The 22824-nt window shown below is 40.6% G+C and overlaps 1 protein-coding gene and 1 pseudogene across 1 annotated transcript in view; one reads left to right on the top strand and one right to left on the bottom strand.

The window, feature by feature from the left end:
* APH1B (aph-1 homolog B, gamma-secretase subunit) overlaps positions 1-19916 on the bottom strand; it is a 29222-nt gene extending 9306 nt beyond the window's left edge. The window contains exons 1-4 of the mRNA XM_003784402.3: positions 19755-19916; positions 17741-17911; positions 11965-12035; positions 10721-10843 (exon numbers count right to left, since the gene is read on the bottom strand). Coding sequence (XP_003784450.1) covers positions 10721-10843; positions 11965-12035; positions 17741-17911; positions 19755-19867 — 478 coding nt within the window. The 5' untranslated portion in view covers positions 19868-19916. The remainder of the gene's footprint in view (positions 1-10720; positions 10844-11964; positions 12036-17740; positions 17912-19754) is intronic.
* On the top strand, positions 9102-10263 carry LOC105886456 (annotated as a pseudogene).
* Positions 19917-22824: the final 2908 nt, after the last annotated feature.

The raw sequence follows: 22824 nt of genomic DNA, 5'->3' as shown, positions 1-22824 counted from the left end.
CAATGATTGTTTAAAAAAAAAATGGGCCAGGGCGGTGCCTGTGGCTCAGTGATTAAGGGCGCTGGCCCCATATACCCAGGGTGGAGGGTTGAAACCTGGCCCTGGCCAAACTGCAACAAAAAAATAGCTGGGTATTGTGGCGGGTGCCCAGCTACTCAGGAGGCTGAGGCAAGACAATCACCTAAGCCCAGGAGTTGGAGGCTGCTGTGAGCTGTGACCCCATGGCACTCTACCTAGGGCAATAAAGTAAGACTCTGTCTCTACAAAAAAAGGGGGGGGTGGCGCAGCTTGGTACCCATAGCTCAGTGGTTAGTGCCCATATGCACTGGGACTGGTGGCTTTGAACCCAGCCAGGGCCTGCTAAAGAACAACAACAATAATTAAAAAAAAAAAAATAGCTATGCATTGGGGTGGGTGCCTATAGTCCTAGCTACTTGGGAGGCTGAGGCAAGAGAATCGCTTAAGCCCAAGAATTTGAGGTTGCTGTGAGCTGTGATGTCACAGCACTCTACTGAGGGTAACATAGGGAGACTGTCTCAAAAAAAACAAGTTAATTTATAACCCAGATTAATAAAAGGAGTTTCCATAATTTCTAATGTTTTAGAGCATCAGAAAGCTGAATATTCTAACCAGTACTATATGTGTATCTGTTTAGGCCACCTGGAGCTATTTAGTGTGATAATGGACTTCCTCTTCTACTAATTTCTTATATTAAATTCTCTTGGTAGAGAATGTTTCAATATAACCTATATCTAAGCAAAATGTTTCAAGTGTTATCTTTAAGAGGCAATATTTACTATTTGGCTCTTCCACCCCTTCTGAATATACCCCAAGTGCTGTAGCACAGATTCATAGGCACTCTTGTTTTCACACTTGTTGTCGTCCCTCATTCCTGATAACTACTCTTTTGTCCTTGCAAAAACAATAGCCTAAGACAGCAATCGATTTCAATACTGCATTCCTGCCAGCACGGAAGTTGCTGTCACCTGGCTTCCCTTCCCAAGGTCAGTGTATCTCTAACTAGGTCACAAAGCGCCAAGCACTGCTGCTGGGGGGTGGCAGCCACAGACAGAAGACTCCCTAAGTCTTCCTGCCAAGGCTCAGCCCAGAGGCAGGATATGAACACCAAAGGGCTTTCGATTTCTTTTTCTGAGCAATAGAAAGGTCTGCATAAAACTCTCTGGATTCTCGAGAAATCACCCATCACCTAGCACAAGTAGAAATCAGGCCCCAAAACTAAATTAATGCTTTTAAAAATGTTTTTCTCTGATGGAGATTTAGCTTAAAACTTTTGCTTTAAAAAGTATAAAAGAATTTTGTGGCCTGCTTTATTGTGATTTTACCAATCAAATAAAATTGTCCAAGACTAAAAAATGTATCTTGAAATCATTTCATATTACACAGTGGTAAGAAAGGCGTAGTATTATTCCTTAACACCAACAAGATCAAAATAGAGATGTCCTCAAAGCAACGCAAATGACAAGTGTTTAAACAGTATGTATCATTTCATATTTATAAGAATGATGAAACATTCTCCTCAAATCAGCCCATCACCCCAGAGAGTCAGTGTTAGGAGGTCCATTAGAAGTTGTCTGATCTAGTCCCCTACAACATGCAAAAAATCAATCCTACAAGATCTACTTCAAATACTTCCAACTTAGGAGCTTATGGTATTAAACAGCCACTGTGAGAGAGTCCCCACTCAAACCAAACCCTAATCTGCCTTCCTTTAACTGATTCTCAACTGGGGTGATTTTACGGACTTGGTGGGGGAGGGGGGGCATTTGTTAATATCTATAGGCAATTTTGTTTACCATGACTTAGTGTGGTAAGCAGAATGCCTCTGAAATCTAATGCATAGAGGCCAGCAATGCCATTAAACACTCTATCTTCAGTGTCTCTAAGATACAAAAGACAGCTCCTCAACAAAGAATTATCTGGGCCCAAATATCAATGGCGCTGAATTGAGAAACCCTGCTCTAACTTCTGCTTGTTGATCCTAGGTAGACTCTTTGAAGAAACACAACTCACCTTTTTTCTCATATGTGGCACATTTAAAAATATTTGAAATTCCCTGTATTAGTCTGCTACAGTCACAAAAATGCTGCACAACAAACCCTGTCAAAACTCATTGGCTGGAGCTACTGTTGGACCATGGGATCCAAGGCAGTTGCTCACAGGAGCCTGGGGTATAACTGCGTACTGGGGGATCCACTGTCAGGTGGCAGGCAGTGGATATGGGCTCTCAGGATTTTGTTACTTTCTATTAATGCTTCAGTGACTTTGTGAAATTAATTTCTGTTTGTCTGTGGCCTAGAATATTTTAAGCACCATCAGATTTATCTTTATAAAAAACATTTACTTGGCTTAGTGCCCACCCATAGTGGTTATGGTGCCAGCCACATACACTGAGGCTGGCAGGTTTGAACCCAGTCCTGGGCCAATTAAACGACAACTGCAACAAACAACAAATAGCCAGGCATTGTGGTGGGTGCCTGTAGTCCCAGCTACTTGGGAGGTTGAGGCAAGAGAATCACTTAAGCCCAAGAGTTTGAGGTTGCTGTGAGCTGTGTTGCCACAGCATTCTACCCAGGGTGAAAAATTCAAACTGTCTCAAAATGAAACAAAACATTTACTCCAATTGAGCTCTCAAACTATTCCTGTTGCCATTATAAAGCAAAACCGAGCACATAAGACCCTAGATGAAGATTTAAATGGAAATTGAAGGCAAGATTTGCAGTTGGATTGGATGTTATGAGAAAAAAGAAAGAATCAAGAATCGTTTTATGAAATAATTAGCCATGGCAACTGGAAGGCTGAACCTGCCTCAACAGAGATAAGGAAGACTGCAGGGTACACTACTTTAAAGATCTCATTCCACTGTCTTCTATTTCCCAGAATTTCTGGTACAAAGTCAGCAGTATTTCAAATTGTTGTTCCACTGAGGTAAGGAGAAAGTACCACTAGAGATGAAACAGCAGCTTACTTCCTGAAACAAAAGACTCCAATCTCAAGAAAAATATTCAAATATAAGTCTTTGGTGAAGACTTTGGAGTAATGAAAGCGGTAATAAAATCCAATAGATCTAGCCATTAAAGTAAACCACAAGGTTGATTAATTTCGCAAAAGAACCAAGCTTTCCAAACGTTTATGCAGATAAGTCTGGTTCTGAGTAATCTGACTAAAATCTGTTCTAGGAATAGTGCTAGAAAACTGCACAGTATACCAATGAAACATGTTACAACATGAACCATCCCTCTAGAAGCTGTGGGAGGCAACAGCCCTGATATGAACTTTAGTAGAGTTTTGGCGAGGCAGAAGAATGACCTGGTGCAAGGTCCCAGTCACGAAGAGTCTCATCAGTGAGGAGTGGGCATGGAGAAGGTCGGTAAATGCCGGCCTTCCAGCACAGCTTCCCAACACAGCCGCGGAACTGTGTGGGATTTCACTGAAGTTGCTCAGGAAGGCTAGCTTAAGCAATAAAGCTGAAAATAGGGTGATTTTCCCCCTTTCTAATTATGAATGTTGGTTGTAATAAACAAAAAATATATTCCCATGGAGCTGAAGCGTGATATCATACTAGATGATGTTCTAAAAATGTGCCTTTTGTGTAAACACAAATCATCTTTACAACGCAGTATCTTGTTCATTATGGCTATGAAAAAAAAAATCTCTGAAATTCATTGAAGAAAAGGAAACAAAACCCCCAAAACAACATAAATTAAAGGCAGCCATGGATGAAGAAAATAAGGACCATTTCACCCATGAAGAAGACCTACAGAGAATGAAGAAACAGAAGTCATCTAACTGCATGAGCCAAAAAGTGATCAGCAGAGGCTAGCCATGCATCCATGTGAGGAAATAGGCATCAGTGACTCACGGTGGCCTGGAACACATCTAGATGAGCTATTAAGTCTTAGAGCCATAGCCCATGCCATTCTTTCAGCCAGAGACTGTGAGCTGTCTGTTTATGCAATGCAAAGTCTGGGATATGCACTTTATAATGTATTTCAGGCTACTAGCGCTCATGATAGGTCAAGGTTTAATAAAAGAACACTGCGAAAAGTACAATTTTCTATTCTCAGTTATTTGAGCACCTTAAAGACTATTATTGAGATGAAAACAATGAAAAAATGACAAAATTGATATTTATAGCATATAATTATGTCATAAACAGGCAGTTAACTGTGACGATTTATTGTGAGAAATTAAGATTCTAATGAATCCAGAAAAGGAAATAATTGCAAATTAAGTTCTATTGCCAATCATTTTTTCTGTATCATTAAGAGATATTTCTTTGCTATAAGAGATATTTTCTTTAGTACTTTGGAATCTGCTAATGTAGGTATTGAGATAGTCTTGCTTACAAAGAGCTTTAATTTAAAAGTCTAAATCTTAGACAAACTGCCACACTGTAGAGATTATTCTTGAAATATCATGAATAAAAAAGTGAGGTGACAACCAAAAAACCTCACTGGATTATGGTAACAAGGATTTACTCCAATGCTTACAGGTCTAAAGGCTGACTGTGTATTGGCTGATCAGGGCTGGGCTCAGCTCTGCTGCAGGCTGCTAGGCTGGGCTCTGGTTTGCTTTCTGGTGTTCTTGAGGGGTCCCAGTTGAAGTGGGCATTAATTACCCAGGGCATATGACTAGAGTCCAAGAAGGCAGATCTAACCAAGCAGTGCTTTCTAAGCCTCTAACTTACACATAACAGCTAATTAGCCAGTTCAAGTCATGTGACTAAACTCAAAGTCAAAGGGCAGGAAAATACATTCTGGTCACCAAGAGGCCACGTAAGTGTGTGGATGTGTAATTTTTTTATAGGAAATGACAAATTGGGACAAAAATCTAATCACCCATATTTCTTTTTTATTTTTCTTCAAGCTCAGTATTTCTCTTTCTTTAAACATATCCCATAGGACACAGCTTCTAGATCTTTCATTACATTGATGTTTTTTTCTACATAAATTTTAGTTCTTCAGCATTCCTGTTAAATCACATGCTCAGAACTGAATACACTCCCAATGTGGTCCATTACCTGTATTGATTTCACATAGTGAAATGTTTAGTGGCTAAAAAGTTTAAAACCTTAACTAGATAAGTGCACTGCCTAGAAAATATAATGAAAATGAAAAGATTTGAGGAAGTTCTAAAAACAAAATATGAGCTGTCTCTTTTTTACTGACTACCAGTTAAAACATTTTTTTCTTCTAAAGCATGAGAGAGATAATTTAGAGTGATAAATTCAGATTCCACATAATATTAGAGAATTTATTCTCTCTATAAATTGTTTTCTCAAGAACCAAATTCTCTAACTTAATAATATTCTTAGGCCATTTTAGGGTTTATAAAGCACTTAAATATATATTCTCTGAATTAATTCCATTTATTTCTTATCTCTGAGCTGGACATTATTTTTGCTCTGCCTGAAAGATCAGGAAATTGAAGGTTAGATGCAAGTATAATACTTCCATTGCCCAATGAACAATGTCTTTCTTACCTCCGTTCCTGCAGGGAAAAAAGAACTCCCACCTACACATTATAGATTATGCTTATATCATAAAAACTTATGTACAGACAGGCATTGCACAATATATATATCTTACTAACACAACATAGATATACTACACATTGAGTATCCCTTATCTGCAATGCCAGAGGTGTTTTGAATTTTAGACTTTTTAGAATTTTGGATTATTTGCATATATATAATGAGATATCTTGGGGGATGGGAACCATGAAATTAACTTGCATTTCATATACTCTTGGCACATAGCATGAAGGTAACTTTATACATTACTTTTAATAATTTTGTTCATGAAATACAGTTTTGCTGCATTTTGACTGCTGGTCATCATCATACTGGTATTTAAAGTTTTGGATTTTGGAGGATTTGGGGGGATTTTTGGATTAGCAATACTCAAGCTAATTAGTGACCCCTACATTCCTTGTTTATTCTGATTATTATTTAGGCATCTGTGATGAAATATGTTAACATATTAAGTTACTAAGGGACAAAAGCTCATGTCTAAATAAATGTTAATAGCAGTTACAAATAATATATAACACAAATATAACACATATAAATTTGGGGGCATTATTTTTAAATGTAATAAACATGAATTTCTTAAATTTTTTGCAGTATTTTTTTTTTTTGGCCGGGGCTGGGTTTCAACCCGCCACCTCCAGCATATGGGGCTGGTGCCCTACTCCTTTGAGCCACAGGTGCCGCCCAGAATTTCTTAAATTTTTAACTCAAAGTCCCTGCTTTAAAGAATGATGTTAAAACAATTCAGAAATTTGCACATGATAAAATAGCAATTGTTCTTTTATTCTTTAGGTACATATTCACAGCATGGCCAGTCTGCCATCTTAACTTGGCCTTAGACATTAAGCCATAACGACATTAAGCTACCTTATTGAATACTGAATTTTTCCTTGAATTCATAGAAATTACAAATATAATCCCCAAATTGCTAGCAAATCTTACTTTCTTCCAAAAGAATCATTTTAAGTATCTTATGAAAACATACTAAGTCACTAAAGGGAACGAAATGAAGGGAATTAGCACCATCTAGTGAAAGAAGCTGGCAAAACTGGAGGATCGAAAGAAAATTGCTTCTGTGGCAGTATACATAAAAGCTGTATAAGAGACGGAATAACAGAACTGTTGCACTAACACCCCTTTATGATTATGTTTTATTACTTCATTTTGAACTCTAACTGACATTATTTCTTGAGACAGTCTTACTCTGTTGCTGTTGCTTAAGCTAGAGTGCTGTGGCATCAGCCTAACTCACAACAACCTCAAACTCCTGGGCTCAATGCTCCTGCCTCAGCCTCTACATATGTGGGACTGTAGGCATCTGCCACAATGCCTAATGGCCACAATGTGCCTAATACCACAATGGCTAATTTTTCTATTTTTATTTTATTTTATTGAGACAGAGCTTCAAGCTGTTGCCCCAGGTAGAGTGCTGTGGCATCACAGCTCACAGCAACCTCCAACTCCTGGACTCAAGTGATTCTCCTGCCTCTGCCTCCCAAGTAGCTGGGACTACAGGCGCCTGGTACAATGCTCGGCTATTTTTTGGTTGTAGCCGTCATTGTTGTTTGGCGGGGCCAGGCTGAATTTGAACCCCCAGCTCAGGTGAATGTGGCTGGCGCCTTAGCCACTTGAGCCACAGGCACTGAGCCAATTTTTCTATTTTTAGTAGAGACAGAGTCTCACTCTTGCTCCGGCTGGCCTCAAACTCTGACCTCAAATGATGCTCCTGCCTCAGCCTCCCAGAGTGCTAGAATTATAGTCATGAGCCACTGTGCTACATCTGAACACTAAGAGACTTGAACTATGAATACTGCATTTGGTTTTAAAACCTAACACTCAGTATAATCAATCATTAACAATTTGCCAGAAATATTCTTATTATGAAATGTTTAAGAGGAAGACAAGTTGGCCAGGCATGGTGGCTCATGCCTGTAATCCTAGCACTTTGGAAGGTCCAGGCAAGAAGATCCCTTGAGCTCAGAAGTTCAAGACCAGCCTGAGCAAGAACAAGAGCAAGACCCTGTATCTACTAAAAAGAGAAAAATTAGCCAAGTGTTGTGGTGGACACTTGTAGTCCCAGCTGCTCAGGAGTATGAGGCAGGAGGATACCTTCAACCCAAGAGTTTGAGGTTCCTTTGAGCTAGGCGGACACCATGGTACTCCAGCCTGGGCAACAGAGTGAGACTGTATCTTAAAAAAAAAAAAGAAAAGAAAATAATTTGCATGACATCATTAAATAAATATGATCTATTAACATACTTTCATGTCCTCTAGCTTGCAGCCAGATTTAAAGGGCCCTGACTTTATCCTGCAGACCTTGGAAAGTCAAAACATTTTTGAAATGGGAAAGATTAGTTTGGTGGCTGCATACAGGGCGGATTCACATGGAAAATGTGTCAAAGAAAGACTAGCCAGTTGGGGATGGGTAGTGAGAATCTAGACTAGCGATGCCAACACTTGAACAAAAATGGAAACAAAGGGTATACTGAGAAAGGTAAATAAGTGTTCACTGGGCTTAGGATCACACAACATGCAGGATGTCTCTAATCTACTGCAGTAATTTTTAAATAACTGGTCATACCTCTTTATGTCTTTTCCACTATTACCTTAAACTATCATTGAAACTCTTTTTCTTATTTCTTCTACTAAAGGGTAAGCTCTTTGAGGAGCTTCTGCATGGACTTTAAACAGTGAATTTGCTTGTGAGGTCACCTACTTCAATGGCATAACTGTTGTGGAAGTGACTAAAAATAATGGGTACCTATTTTTTAAAGAGTATTTTTGTGGAATTTAGGAGAAATTCTCATATTCATTATGTACATTAAAATCTCTTAAATTTGTGATCATTGCATCACAATTTTTTGGCTGGTAGATGAGAAGGCAATTTGAAGTTGGTCCTCTTAGCTGAATCCTTAGATAAAAACATTAACTCATCTATTATTCTGTTTTTCTTCACAATTTCAAGATTAAATTATACTGTCTATCCCAAAAAGCCACAACAACAAATTAATTAAACATTAGGGTTTACACCAAAGATAAATATAAAATCATAAAAGCAAAAAAACACACATCCTTTAAAAATACATTTCTTACAATTTCAACTATATAGCAACATTGTTAATATCACAAAATAAAAACAAATTTAATGTAAGCCAAATTCTACCCTAAAGTTCTAAAACACTCTAGCCAAAATTTTTATTTTTCTAAGCGTTTTTGCTTTGCAGTGCCTAAGATTATTTTGTTTTTAAAAGGCATGAAATAGGCATGACATGTCAGATCTTGAAGCTAGTGGCCCTTGCTTGGCACCCCCCACACAAGGCTGCGGGAGCCAGCGAATTGGAAGAGACTTGGCCTGGGCCTCACGTCCCCCCTGACCCCTTTCCAGGATCTGCTGAACAAGAGCTTCCAGTTCCAAAGGGCTCTGAAAGGCGTCAGCAGCTCTGACCTCGTGAGCTGCCCGAAATCTGTGATGCAGGCAGGCAGAGCTGAGCCCCCAGCTGTAGCAGGCCCCACAGCTCAGCTTGGCAGCCCAGCCACGAGGTGACTCACAATTGATGATTTTGAAATCAGGCGCCCTCTAGGCAAGGGGAAATTTGGAAATGTGTACCAGGCTCGGCTCAAGGAAAGCTATTTTACTGTGGCCCTGAAGGTTCTTTTTAAGTCACAGATAGAGAAAGGAGGACTGGAGTACCAGCAGCGCAGGGAAATTGAAATCCAGGCGCACCTGCAGTAAAGACTGTCTCAGCATGAGACTCCCGCCCTAGGTCTTTACTCATTCACCTGTTTGCCTCTGACATCTGAACCCAGAGCGTGTAGAATAAAGTTCTACATCCCCTGCTCATAGTACCCCCAGGAATTCATGACATGATGTAAATCTCTGTCAGGCACCCAAATCTTAATGCCTGATCCCTGTTCTACTTTCACGCACTCCCAAATTGAGCTGTATTATTCTGGTCCCGGCATAGTTTGCCACTTGTGTGGTGACCAATCACTGATGATAGATAGCATCATGTGCTGGGCCTCAGGGGCAACCATGACCTTTCCTCCATCCTTCCGTCAGACATCCCAATATCCTATGCTGTACAATTACTCACTTGATATGCTCACTGTGTGTATCTGATTCTGGAATATGCTCCAAGGGGTGAGCTGTACAAGGACCCGCAGTAAAACCACACATTTGATGAGCAGTGAACAGCCACGATAAAGGAGGAATCAACAGATGCCCTGACTTACTGCCATGACAAGAAAGTGATTCACAGGGATATTAAGCCAGAAAACCTGCTTCTGGGTTTTAGGCGTGAGGTGAAGATTCAGATTTTGGCTGGTCTGTGCACACCCCCTCTCTGAGGAGAAAGACAGTGTGTGGACTGACTTGACTACTTGCCCCCTGAAATGGTCGAGGGGAGGACATATGATGAAAAGGTGGATCTGTGTACTGGGGTGCTCTGCTGTGAGCTGTTGGTGGGAAGTCCACCCTTTGAGAGCACCTCCTACAATGAGACCTACAGGTGCATCCTCAAGGTAGATGTGAGGTTCCCCCAAATAATGCCTTTGGGGGCCCAGGACCTGATCTCCAAGCTTCTCTGATACAAGCCCCAGGAACAGCTGCCCCTGGCCCAGGTACTGGAGCACCCTTGGGTCCAGGCCCAGTCTCAAAGGGTGCTGCCTCCCTGTGCTCAGATGGCTTTCTGAGCCCTGTCTGCCTTTGTTCCTTTCCGTTTGTTTAGGGAGCTATCCTGGCTTTACTACCTCACCTATCATCTTCGTTTCCTCTAAGGTGCTAATTAATAAAAGCTGAATAATTTTGTAAAACAAAAAGAAAAAAAAGGCAGGCAGCACCTATGGCTCAGTGGGTAGGGCGCCAGCCCCATTACCAACGGTAGCAGGTTCAAACCTGGCCCCAGCCAAACCACAACTGCAGGCTCCTATAGTCCCACCTACTCAGGAGGCTGAGGTAAGACAATCGCCTAAGCCCAGGAGTTGGAGGTTGCTGTGAGCTATGTGACGCCATGGTACTTTACTGAGGGGGATAAAGTGAGACTGTGTCTACAAAAATAAAAAAAGGCATGAAATAAATTTCCATTCACTGGAATTCCTAAGCCAGTAAATTTTAATAAGTATGATCATTAAGACGAGAAGCCTGAACACTGACAGCTACGAGACACATACCTGAATTAAGGAAGAACTGAGGAGAGTCTCCATGAATGCCCACTGTGCCTGGTCCCAAGGAGTCAGACAGGGTATTCACGAAGGAAAACACACCGCTCATGATCCCAAAGCCCAAGCCAGAAACTAAAGAGGAAGAAAAACATTGTTAAAAACTTTTCCTGCTAAGATTTCTCTGCAAATCAAATTTCCAAGGAGTAGCTAAGACTATTTTGTTGGAGGGGAAAGGGTGCATATGCTCTTGTTGAAGAGCAGCTGACTGTAGAAAGAACCCATGCTTGGCTGCATGATGAATAGAGAAAGAAGGGAGATGAGCCAAGGCAATGAACAGCAGAAAGCAGCAGAGAAATTAAAAAGAGAAAAAGATTTGGAAAGGTATAGAAGAAACAGGTGTGACAGAGGAGGATAGGCTGCTGAAGCTCTGGCTTTAGTTTAGCTTAGAACTGGAATTGAGCTTAAGGAGGACTCAATTCCCAGGCCAAACTTGGGAACTTGGGTCCAATCTGTACACATAATTCTAAAATAATAATATGCAGGGTTATTAACTGCATTAATATGAAGAATCCTTATAGAAAAGCCAAAGTTATGTAAACATCCAGAGAAGACAACAGGTACATTGCTTAGAAAATCTTAGTTAACTAGAACAAATATTTGTTAAAAATCTAACTTTCAGCTGGGTGCAGTGGCTCACGCTTGTAATCCCAGCACTGTGGGAGGCTGAGGAGGGAGAATTGCTAGAGCTCAGGAGTTGGAGACTTGCTTGAGTGAGAGTGAGACTCCAACTCCTAAAAAAAATGAAAAAACCCAGCCGGGTGCCGAGGCAAGCGCCTGTATTCCCAGCGGCTTCCAGAGGCTGAGGCAGCGGGATGCCCACAGCCCAAGTCTGAGGTTACAGTGAGCTATGAAGCCACTGTACTCTTCTCAGGGCATAGGGTGGGACTCTGTCTCAATGACAACAACAACAACAACAACAAAAGCAAAGAAATAAAAATAAAAAATAAGCAAGGAAATTAAAAAAAAACCCCTAACTTTCAAACCTGGTTAATACTTAATGGACATACAGATAAGGGTCATGTGTAATCACTATCCTTTACATAAGGAACCCAGAGAATGGTAATAATAATGTACACCAATAGACCAAAGCAGTAATAAAATACAATTTGAAATCTAAAAAGATACAAGAGATAAAAATGACTTTTATGCCAATTCTAATTTTTTTCTTATGACACCAGGCAGTTCTAACTTACCATAGGCCAGTAACTGCATAGATGGTACTGTTTCACCTGGGTTTATAGTCTTCAAACCTTCATTGGCTTTTCTAAAATAAAACCACACATATAATTAAGGGAAAAGAAGAAAAGCAGTACATCAAAGTAGTATACTGGGAAAGTACACAAGATACTGCAAATCCAGATACCTGAGGCTTTGGATCAGGTAACATTATACTCTAAATCTAGATTTCATGTAAACAAAACCCAAATTTCCAACTAACATTTGCCTTTATAACTTCCACATAAAAGAAAAATAAAGGAAACATATTAAGTAAACAAGCCATCATGAATTGAGTTTAATAAGAAAAAAAGAAATATTTTCAAGTACTTTCTGAGCTTAGTAAATATTTAATTATCTTATGGTATCTACCACTCTGAATTTTTGTTTCTCTTCCCAAAGTACTATATCTTCATTCATTCGTTTTATCTTCTACTGGAGCTATGCTTATTCTCCTACTTTCCCTTGTACCTCCTCTCCACAGAACCAAAATTGAACTCATCCCTCAAAATCTAGTCCAGGCAGCAATTTATTAAAGAAGGTGCTGGTCTTGGTGGCTCAGCCTATAATCCTAACACTCTGGGAGGTGGAGGCGGGTGGATTGCCTGAACTCACAGGTTCGAGACCAGTCTGAGTAAGAGCGAGAACTCAGCTCTAAAAATAGTTGGGCATTGTGGTGGGCACTATCATCCCTCCCACCTCCTCAGGAGGCTGAGGCAAAAGAATTGCTTGAGCCCAAGAGTATGAGGTTGCTGTAAGCTATAATGCCATGGCAGTCTACTGAGAGTGACAAAGTGAAACTGTCAAAAAAAAAAAAAGGTGCCTCTCTCCATGGTTAGTAATCACTGATCTCTCCTTAACCTTAAATCCTATAAGGTTAATGAAGTGAACTCTCATGTGGGTACTCAATCATATGATCTTTTGATTCTCAAATATTTTACATATTCATTTTATATCCCCAATTAGGCTTCAGAGATAAAGTGCTACCCTCAAACAGGAGATAAATATGTATTTGAAGGAAAGGAACACTGCGCAACAAGAAATGATCTCCAGAGTGACGCCGGCCAGTTCACAAATTTACCATGAGCCCCAGCCCCCATGCAGATGTGTTAGGAATGCTAGGTGTGGCTAGTCAGTTCCACTACCATCACTATTACCAATACCCTGTTAGAAAGAAAACTCTGCAAAATTGTAAGATCCTGACTCAAAGAATATTTGAATTGTATTTACTATAAAGTATATCCATTAAGGCAATAAAAGAACTGGAACACCTTAGAATGATTTTTTTCAGCAAGTTTTGAAACAAAAGATTTAGATTAACTCTAAGAATAGACAAAATAACCAAGACATATTTCTTATCTGGGCATTGTGTTATTTTAAATTTCAGGGTATGCACATTCATTATAGTTGGGTTATTCATTACATAAATATAAATACCATTACATTAAATTAAAACAATGTAGAATTCAACCAAGATAATAATAAGATGTCCTTTATTTTTCTAGACTCTAAAGAAACGATTCACCATTTTGGTGCTCTCCATTTGAAAGTATTGTTGGTAGAAGGGACACAAGTCAGAAATTTAAGTGACTATCTTCTCTCCCTGGAACAGTAACAAACTAAAATGTCCAATTTTCCTAAGTAAAATAAACTTACCTATCATAGTGATGATAGTTTAAGGGGATAACTAAAGCTTATGAAACACATAAAATAGTAATAATCTCCATAAAAAACACAGCAATATAGTAGAATCAAATTCTGGAGGATTTCTGTTGTATATAAATTGCTCAATAATAAACAGAAGTAATAAATAGAAGAATAGAAGATGTTAGTTATTTGTTACAGCAAAACTGCTATCACAAATATATTAAATACATAATTTCAGAAGTTTAAGAAACTTCCTCATTGATGTTATAGGAGTTTGTGGGAGGAAAGGTTATGACACTAACAGTTCTAAATGTTAACACCAGGAAGTGAGAAAGTACAAAACATCAGTTTTCATGTTCACTTCTGTTTTACTGAAATGGAAAATTCTTTGTTTGCATTCATTATTGTGTTTCTGAGAACAAAAAAGAAAAAGAACCTCAGTTTTTAAAATAGAAACTTTGAAAAACTACTGATAAATTATACTACCTTTCCTATTTGTTCTTTTCTTTCTTGAATGGGTATATAAGAAAGGAAAAGTATCCAGGAATATGCATACAAATTAAATATGCTATGTTAGGAATTTTTTTTTAATGTTAGTAATTTTTAAAAATAGATATACCTCCTAAAAAATTATAGTAATGGTTATCTTAACATTTTTCTATAAATGGATGATTTTCTAAAATTACCAAATATTTATCATAAGACAAAATTAAATTATAAAAGTTTTAATCCAAACAGAAAAAACTCTGCTTTAGGCAACATGTAGAAGTTTCAAGCAATGCAGAGTTGCCTACACTGTTTTAGGCAACTTAACTCAGATTCTCAAAGAAAATTACAGTAGAGGCTCAGCGCCTATAGCTCAACCGGCTAAGGCGCCAGCCACGTACACCTAAGGTGGTGGGTTCGAATCTCCAGCCCAGACCGCCAAACGACGACGGCTGCAACGGCTGCAACCAAAAAAATAGCCGGGCGTTGTGGCAGGCGCCTGTGGTCCCAGCTACTTGGGAGGCGGAGGCAGGAGACTCGCTGGAGCCCAGGAGTTGGAGGTTGCTGTGAGCTGTAATGCCACAGCACTCTACCCAGGGGGACAGCTTGAGGCTCTGTCTCAAAAAAAAAAAAAAAAGAAAATTACAGTAGAAAGGCCACTTGCAGTTACATGCCAATTTCTCACTAGGCAAGGCTCTGCCAGGCAGAAAGTTACTATTCATTCATGATTAAGTGACTGTTCCCAAGTCCTGATCCATGAAATAAACTTCTTGTTAGATTCAATGACAGATGTTTTTATTCAATTCTATCGATTTATAAAAAAAACTGGTCCAAGTCCTCAGAATTTTAATCTTGGCATCAAATTCAGATAGCAAAAATTTGGTTAAGGTAAAACTTTATGATTTTTTTGAAACAGAGTCTCACTCTGTTGTCACAGGCTACAGAGCCTTGGCATCAGGCTAGCTCACAGCAACCTCAAACTCCTGGGTTCAAGCAATCCTCCTGCCTCAGTCTCCCAAGTAGCTAGGACTACAGGTGCCCACCATAATGCCTGGCTATTAAGGCAGAACTTTAAACTTACAAGTTCAAAACCTACTTTGGCAGTGGATAAACAATTTTTTTTTTTTTTTAAAGAGAGAGGGTCTCTAAGAAAAACTGACTGGACATTGTTGCTCATACCTATATTTCCAACTACTTGGGAGGCTGAGGCAACGAAGAAAGAGGATTGCTTGAGCCTAAGGATTTGAGGTTGCTGTGAACTATGCCACCATAGCATAAGTCTCTTGCCTCACCTTTCAAGCAGCTAGGACTATAGGTATACACCACCACGCCCAGCTACTTTTTTTTATTTTTTGCAGAAATAGGATCTTGCTATTTTGTTCAGGCTGGTCTGGAATTCTCGGCCTCAAGTGATCCTCTCACCTTGGCTTCCCAAAGTGCTGGGATTACAGGGATAAGCCACTGTGCCAAGCCTAAATAAAATACTGATTAAACCAAAGTCCCTATATTTAAATGTAGTATAGCATAAGAGAATAATTTAAATGTATCCACATAATGTTAGTCATAAATAAAGTGTAAGTTTTCAAACTTGTTTTAACACAACCACATAACATCCAACATTTCTAAAATTTGCTAGGAAAATTTTGAATATTCTAAAGACTTGTCAAAGATGCATCCTGAGGCGCATCAGGTGTTTTATCCTGTAACAGAGGTACCTGTTAGTATAGGTTTGTCCTACCAGCTATATGAAAATTTCCAAAGGTCCTTTCAGAGAACCAAACATGGTTTCCCCAGAAGGTCAAAGAGGTTTCTCTGAATTTCCTAGCATAAGAGCCTACAGACTGACATTCCATCCTCACGTGGCTCTACTCCCTTCCTGTCCTCATTAAAATTGTGGACCCATAGTCAGCTTACAGTCCTTTGAAGCCAAAGGCTAGTGCCAAGCAAAGGTAGACATTTTAAGCGGAAACAACCAAGAAATAAGGCAGTAAAGAACAGAAGATATCCACTTAATCACTCCAGATAAGTCAGGTATCAGAATGTCCAAGTCTTAAGGGGTTATTAAACCCCTGTCCTTAACTGATACTCTGTATTAGAAATCACATGCTTTTAAACATGAGAACCATTGCATGAAAATGAAAATGAGTATGAGCCAATGATGTTGCTGACATGAAAACCCAGTGCAATCTGAAGCTATTAAGGATATTGTGGCCTGTTAGGGCACAGCTCAGACCACACTGCAGAATACTGTGCTGGGCTCTGAGCAGAAGCTAGGCACTGACAAAAAGAGACATGCTGCCTGACAAAAAAGTATAGACTTTGCTTGTGGAAGGGTTTGGAAGGCACAACCATGCCTTCTGAGGTCCAGTGAAGAAATGAGGAATGTGATAAACATGTGACAGATTTTCATTTACCTCATAAGTGGGGCAGAGATCAGAAAAAGGGAGATTTTGATTACCTTAATAATATTCTACAGTTAAAATTACAGTCACAGAATAGTAGTAATTACCACATACCAGAAATATTTAACCACAGCTAGATGGCCATGTTAGGGATGTTGTATTCCTGCAGAAATTTCATAGTTAACACACTTGATACTTGTTGCTCTTTAATATTTCCAGGGATTAATAGGAATTTCATTTTTAACCCTTTCCTATGACTTTTGCTTCTAAGTAATAGTTTACTGGTTTTCAATTTGTAATTCCATTAGGGAGAATAGAATTCAATATCTGCTATTATAAGCAAAAAAAATAAAAAAGGCTAGCATATTACCAAGAATGATCAGAAGCCTATGGAAAAGGGTCTTAATGTTCTGTCTTGTTTGTATCTATGAAATTCATGAAGAACCTTAATTTTCCTATATGCAGAAATGAAAAAGAATGGCACATTTATTACTCTGCTAAGTCCTACTACGTAATCGAAGCAAATTCCTTGACTGCATGAAAGAAAATACAGTTCAAGCTATGTTTCAAATCAGTAGTTTCATGTGAGGTCCTCAGGGGTCCTATAGAAGACCTACTTTCTGGCACAAAAAAAGAAACCTAAGACTTTTTGAAAGTATTTTTTAATTATAGATTTGAAACTACAGGAAATATTACAAAATGAACTCCCACATTCCCCTAAAACAGTCAAAATAATGGAAAGCATGATTTCCATAAAAGTTCTTTATCTTAGGTGGTGGCAAAGAGAAGCATGTATAAATTCTAAGCTAAGATGGTTTCTGTCATTGTTGCAGTGACCATCTCTCTAGCTTATTTTTCTCTGTGACACTTATGTTCTAATATATACTACAATTCTTGTTCATTCATTTCTGTCTCTTCCCACATGAGGCCAGAGACTTTTTTAATCACTGATGTATCACCTGTGCCTAGGATAGTGTCTGGCACTGCATAAATTCTTAATTATTTTTTCAAGGAAGTAAGTTATAGAGGGAGAAATGTCTACAAGTTAAAAGAACACATAATATTTTCAGACTGGAAATGTACTAATCTCTGCTTAGAACTACGTAGAAAATAGTTCTCATATGGGTCCTCAAATACCATATTCTATTTAGGGTTCAAATGACCAAATTGCATCTCAGAATCTAAGTGGGGAGAAAAGGTAACACAAACTTTAACTTACTTTAAAAGTCTATAATATGCAAACCGGAACAGTTCTTGGATAAAGACTGAGACCAGCACACCAAAGATCAGCAGATATTTCTGTATTGGTTCCTCTCTGCTCTCAGTAATGGCTCTTGCTACGAACCAAACAAGGGATGAAAACAGTAGAGACACCAACCAGAAGAAAGCTCTGAAAAATAGGGGGGGGAAAGTTACAAGGGAACATAAGTACAAGATTAATAATGATTCAAAAGTGAAAAATCCCTGCTTGAAAAGGAACAGATTTCCTGACTTTTTGATAAGGAAAAAAAAGTCCTCCTAAGTGATGCTGTGGATCAGCAGTTCTTCATCAATGGTACATTTCCCCATTGGCTTCCTGGTTTTCAATTTGTAATTCCATTAGGGAAAACAGAATTTAATATTTGCTATTAGCAAGAAATAAAGAAGCTAGCATATTACCAAGAATTATCAGAAGCCTATGATAAAAGGTATTAAAGTTCTATCTTGGTTGTATCTATGAAAGTCATGAAGAACCTTAATTTTCCTATATGCAAAACTACAAACATGTCATTCAACAGGAATGTGAGATTTTCCAACAAAATTACTCTTCTTTAATGACTCTACTTCCCTATCTGCCAAGAACTGTATAGCTATAAACGTAGTTAACGGCTCCTCCTCCATCAATGCTTTACCCATCAATGTGCCAAAACAATAAAATACATAACCTGTGACTATTGTAATTTTCATATCCTTAAAACCTACCAGAGGCTCAGCTCCTGTAGCTCAGTGGCTAGGGTGCCAGCCACATATACTGGAGCTGGTGGGTTTGAATCCAGCCTGGGCCTGCTGAACAACAATGACAACTGCAACCAAAGAATGGCTGGGCACTGTGTCCGGTGCCAGTAGCCCCAGCTACTTGGGTGGCTGAGGCAAGAGAATCACTTAAGCCCAGGAGTTTGAGGTTGCTATGAGCTGTGACGCCATGGCACTCTACCCAAGGCAACAGCTTGAGACTCTCTCAAAAAACAAAAACAAAAACCTTACCAGATATTATGGATTTAATGGTCAAATAACTGCAAAAAACAAAACTGTGTCTTTTCCAAAAAAAATCCACATCCCTATTAATGCAGGGATTGGTATAAAATCAAGAAGCTGAAAACCAGTGCTCTGACCTAGTTCAGACTAGAGTCTTACAACAATCCTGTGGATTCTAATGATTATATAGCAAGTTTTACAAACCTTTATCTTAAATCTCTATTGTTTTTAAAATAACATGTGATGCAGCATTTTCAATACAGTGGTGGGAGATGAAGTAGCTAGAAAAAGTGGGAACCACTAGCCTCGGCTGGTGTAAAGAGACGTGGCATGTCCACTCAGTAAGAAGCTGCCAGAAGATGAAAACTGGGATCATGAATGACCACACTGGCCACCCGAGTTCGGTATTTGTTAAGCTGCTAGGTGAAGATGCACACCTGCTTGAGAAGGTTTTCGCCCTTTGCTGCACACCCGAATCATCTAAAAGTAGCTTTAAAAAAACAGCAGACACTCTGATTAAACTGATCTGGGGCGGGTGGTGGTGGTGGTAGACATCAGCATGTTTTAAAGCACCCGGCCCCGGGTAATTCTAATTGGGAGAGGGCAAGAGAAATACTATCCTAAGGCCAACGATTCTTAACCCTTTTTGGATTTCAGATGCTTCCGAGAATCTGAGGGAAATTAGGGACTCCCTCTCCAGAAAAACGAAGGATGTACGTATGAAGTCATCCATAATTTTGTCATACAACTTTGGCAGCTCTACGAAATCCCACCCCGGGACCCTGGGCAAAAGCCCTCCGAAGCCAAGCACCGGGCTCTGATCCACAGTGCGAGCTCCTTCCTAGGGGGCGAAAAGCCTCGGGGGAGCAGGGTCTCCGCTCTCCCCTCTCAAACGTCCACCCGTCCAAACATCTAACACGGTCGAGCCGTTTGGTCGCGGTACCCCCAGCGGGGAAAGGGAGCCCGGGCGTCCGGGTCTCCCGGCGCGGCCGCCTCACCCAGCGATGAGGAAGATGATGCGCAACGACTCGTTGGCGATGGTGAAGACGTAGAGGGCGAGCGCAGGCCCGAAGGCAATAAAGGCACAGCCGAAGAACACTGCCGCCGTCATGGCGACCGCGGAAGCCTGCCCCGGGGCCTCAGGCGACGCGAGAAGCTCCCGGCACAGTCGAGGCGGGGCGGGGCTCCAAGCAGTGAGCGCAGCGCCGGGTGGGGCGGGAAGGGGCGGGAAGGGGCGGGGCTTGAGGAGGGGAACGCGGGGCGTGGTGGGGCGGGGCTCGAGGCGGGGGCGGGGCTCGAGGCGGGGACGGGGCTCGAGGCGGGGCTCGAGGAGGAGAAGGCGGGGTGGAGCGGGAAGGCGCTCTAGGTTGGAAGCGCGTACCTAGGCGTAGGTCCCTTGGAGCCGCGGAGGAAGCAGGGGACGTCTCGGGCTGCAGGCGCGGTGCTGCTACACCGCAATCTCCAGGTGGGGCTCGTTGGCGACTTTAGGGCCTAAGCCATAGCCCTCACCATAAGAGGCACACTTTGAGCTATCACCAGTGCTGGCCTCGAGGTGGATAAGAGGGGGGGAGGTTCCCATGTTACCTTGAAGCCGCTTGCAGCGAGGACGGGGAACGATTCCAGGTCAGCTACAGAAAAACTGCAGTTCCGGGGCAGGATTTCTTTTGAAATAAAAGAATCTTTTTTAAAGCATATTTTTTTCAGTTTGTAATCCTCATTCCCCTCCAGAAATAAAAAGAGGGGGAAAAAAGCCCCACATTTTTCCATTTGTATAGTAGCAGGAACTTCTTGCTCTATCCTTGTATAAAATGTAGGCTGGGATAGCAATGACCCAAGCATTACCCAGAAGCTGTAAAATAATGAAACAGTAGTGGGGGAAACTGTCCTTCCTAGGGTTGTTTGGGACTTTACTTTTTATTCCCAAAAAAATCTTTTTAAAAAAAGTTGTTTTTGAAGGCACTCTGGCCACCTTAGAGCAACAGTTACTTCGCCCACTTCAGGCCATTTATTTAATGACTCGCTCATTAGTCTTCCCCATTAAATTGTAACTTTGCTTTCTTCTTCGTTGTTTCCTCAGCCCTTAGGAGCAGCTCACTATCTCTGTTTGATGAATGAAATAATTTGAAACGCGGAACTTATAAACATCTACTATTTATATTAACAATTTTTGAGAGGTTTAAAAATTACAATTGCAAGATTAAGTTCCCTAACTATGGCTGGGTGCCAGCCACATACACCAGAGCTGGATAGTTTGAACCCAGCCAGAGCCTGCCAAACAACAATGACAACTATAAAAAAATAAAATAAAAATAGCTGGGCACTGTGGCGGGCGCCTGTAGTCCCAGCTAGTTGGGAGGCTGAGGCAAGAGAATCTCTTAAGCCCAAGAGTGTGAGGTTGCTGTGAGCTGTGATGCTATGGCACTCTACGGAGGGCGAGTCTTTTTTTGGAGACTCTGTCTCACAAAAAAAAAAAAAAACAAAGACAAAAAAAGCTCCCTGACCATTTACATCTAAGATAGATTTTTCTCTGTGTTGAATGAGCATAATAATACTAGTGCTTACCTCCCGAGTTATTTTGAGGAGTTTGCCCAGCACAAGTAAATGCTATATTATTAGCCACCCCTACTCATTCTTTAATATCCATCATGAATATAACTCTTGGCAATCCACATAGAAAAAAATAAACACCAATAGGCAAAAGTTGGGACCTGAAGGGAGATGTTTTGCATTTCACTTCTGAAAATGGCCCTTGAAATACCGAGCATATTTAGTTCTTACAAGACATTACGGCTCGGCACCTATAGCTCAACCGGCTAAGGCGCCAGCCACGTACACCTAGGGTGGCGGGTTCAAATCCCCAGCCCGGACCCGCCAAACAACAATGACGGCTGCAACCAAAAAATAGCTGGGCGTTGTGGCGGGCGCCTGTGGTCCCAGCTACTTGGGAGGCGGAGGCAGGAGACTCGCTTGAGCCCAGGAGTTGGAGGTTGCTGTGAGCTGAGATGCCATGGCACTCTACCAGGGGGACAGCTTGAGGCTCTGTCTCAAAAAAAAAAAAAAAAAAGACATCACCTTTGCCCATTTAAAACAGTTACATATACCTTCCACTTATTCTCACAGTTGAAAAATGGGAAGGCAGTGTGAAATATAATGAATCTGGGAAGACATCTGTGAAGACATTTTTAACTGATAGCTGTTTGGAGAAAAAGAAAGGAAAGCAGCTAGAAAACTGGCAGAATCACAATAACATAGTCACCTTTAGCACTTGTGGTTCTATACTAGAAAAACTTCCTTCAAGCTTTCACTGAATATTCGTATCATTTCACAGTTACATAATGCATTGCTGTTTCAAAAGCACTTTGACACTGATTTTAACCATCCTATTTACAAGTGAGAAATTTGAGGCTAAGTAGTGGTGTTATTGACTCTCTAAGTTTTTATGAACTTACTGTTAGTTTCCCTTAAAGACTTGAAAACACAAGATACTAAAATGATGTTGGGTAAAAGGTGATTGTGGGGAAGGGACAGGTACTCTCTGTGGATACTGTTCCATGAATGTACATGAGCTTTGTGTTCTGGTAGTGTTGACAGATTTATATTTATTCAGCTGTTCATTCATTCAAAATATGTCTCATAAGTATCGGGCACAATGCTGGGCCCTGGGAATATACCAGTAAAGCAGATGTGTTGCTGTCTCCATGGAGCTATAGACCAGTGGGGAATGCCGTGCTGTGGGAATATACAAGATGGGGGTGGGGCACATAATCCAAAAGCATGATGTTTTGCTAAAGAAGATAATACCTACTCATTCTTAAAGTGTTGGCTTAGGAGTTAGCAAAGGTGGTCTACAGAGCAGAAATGAAAAGATGAGTGGAAAGTCCTCAAAGTGAAAGAAAGTAGGGCATCTCTGAGGGGCAGAGAGAGTAGTTCAGGATCACCTGAGCATGAGGAGAGGAAGGAGAGACAAGACTGGAAGGGCTGGCTCGGCACCTATAGCTCAACCGGCTAAGGCGCCAGCCACGTACACCTAAGGTGGCGGGTTCGAATCCCCAGCCCGGACCCGCCAAA

The sequence above is a fragment of the Otolemur garnettii genome, unplaced genomic scaffold, assembly GCF_000181295.1.
Source record: "Otolemur garnettii isolate 467f Iridium unplaced genomic scaffold, OtoGar3 scaffold00011, whole genome shotgun sequence".
In the NCBI taxonomy this organism is placed as follows: domain Eukaryota; kingdom Metazoa; phylum Chordata; class Mammalia; order Primates; family Galagidae; genus Otolemur; species Otolemur garnettii.
This window is presented reverse-complemented; position numbering and strand designations above follow the sequence as displayed.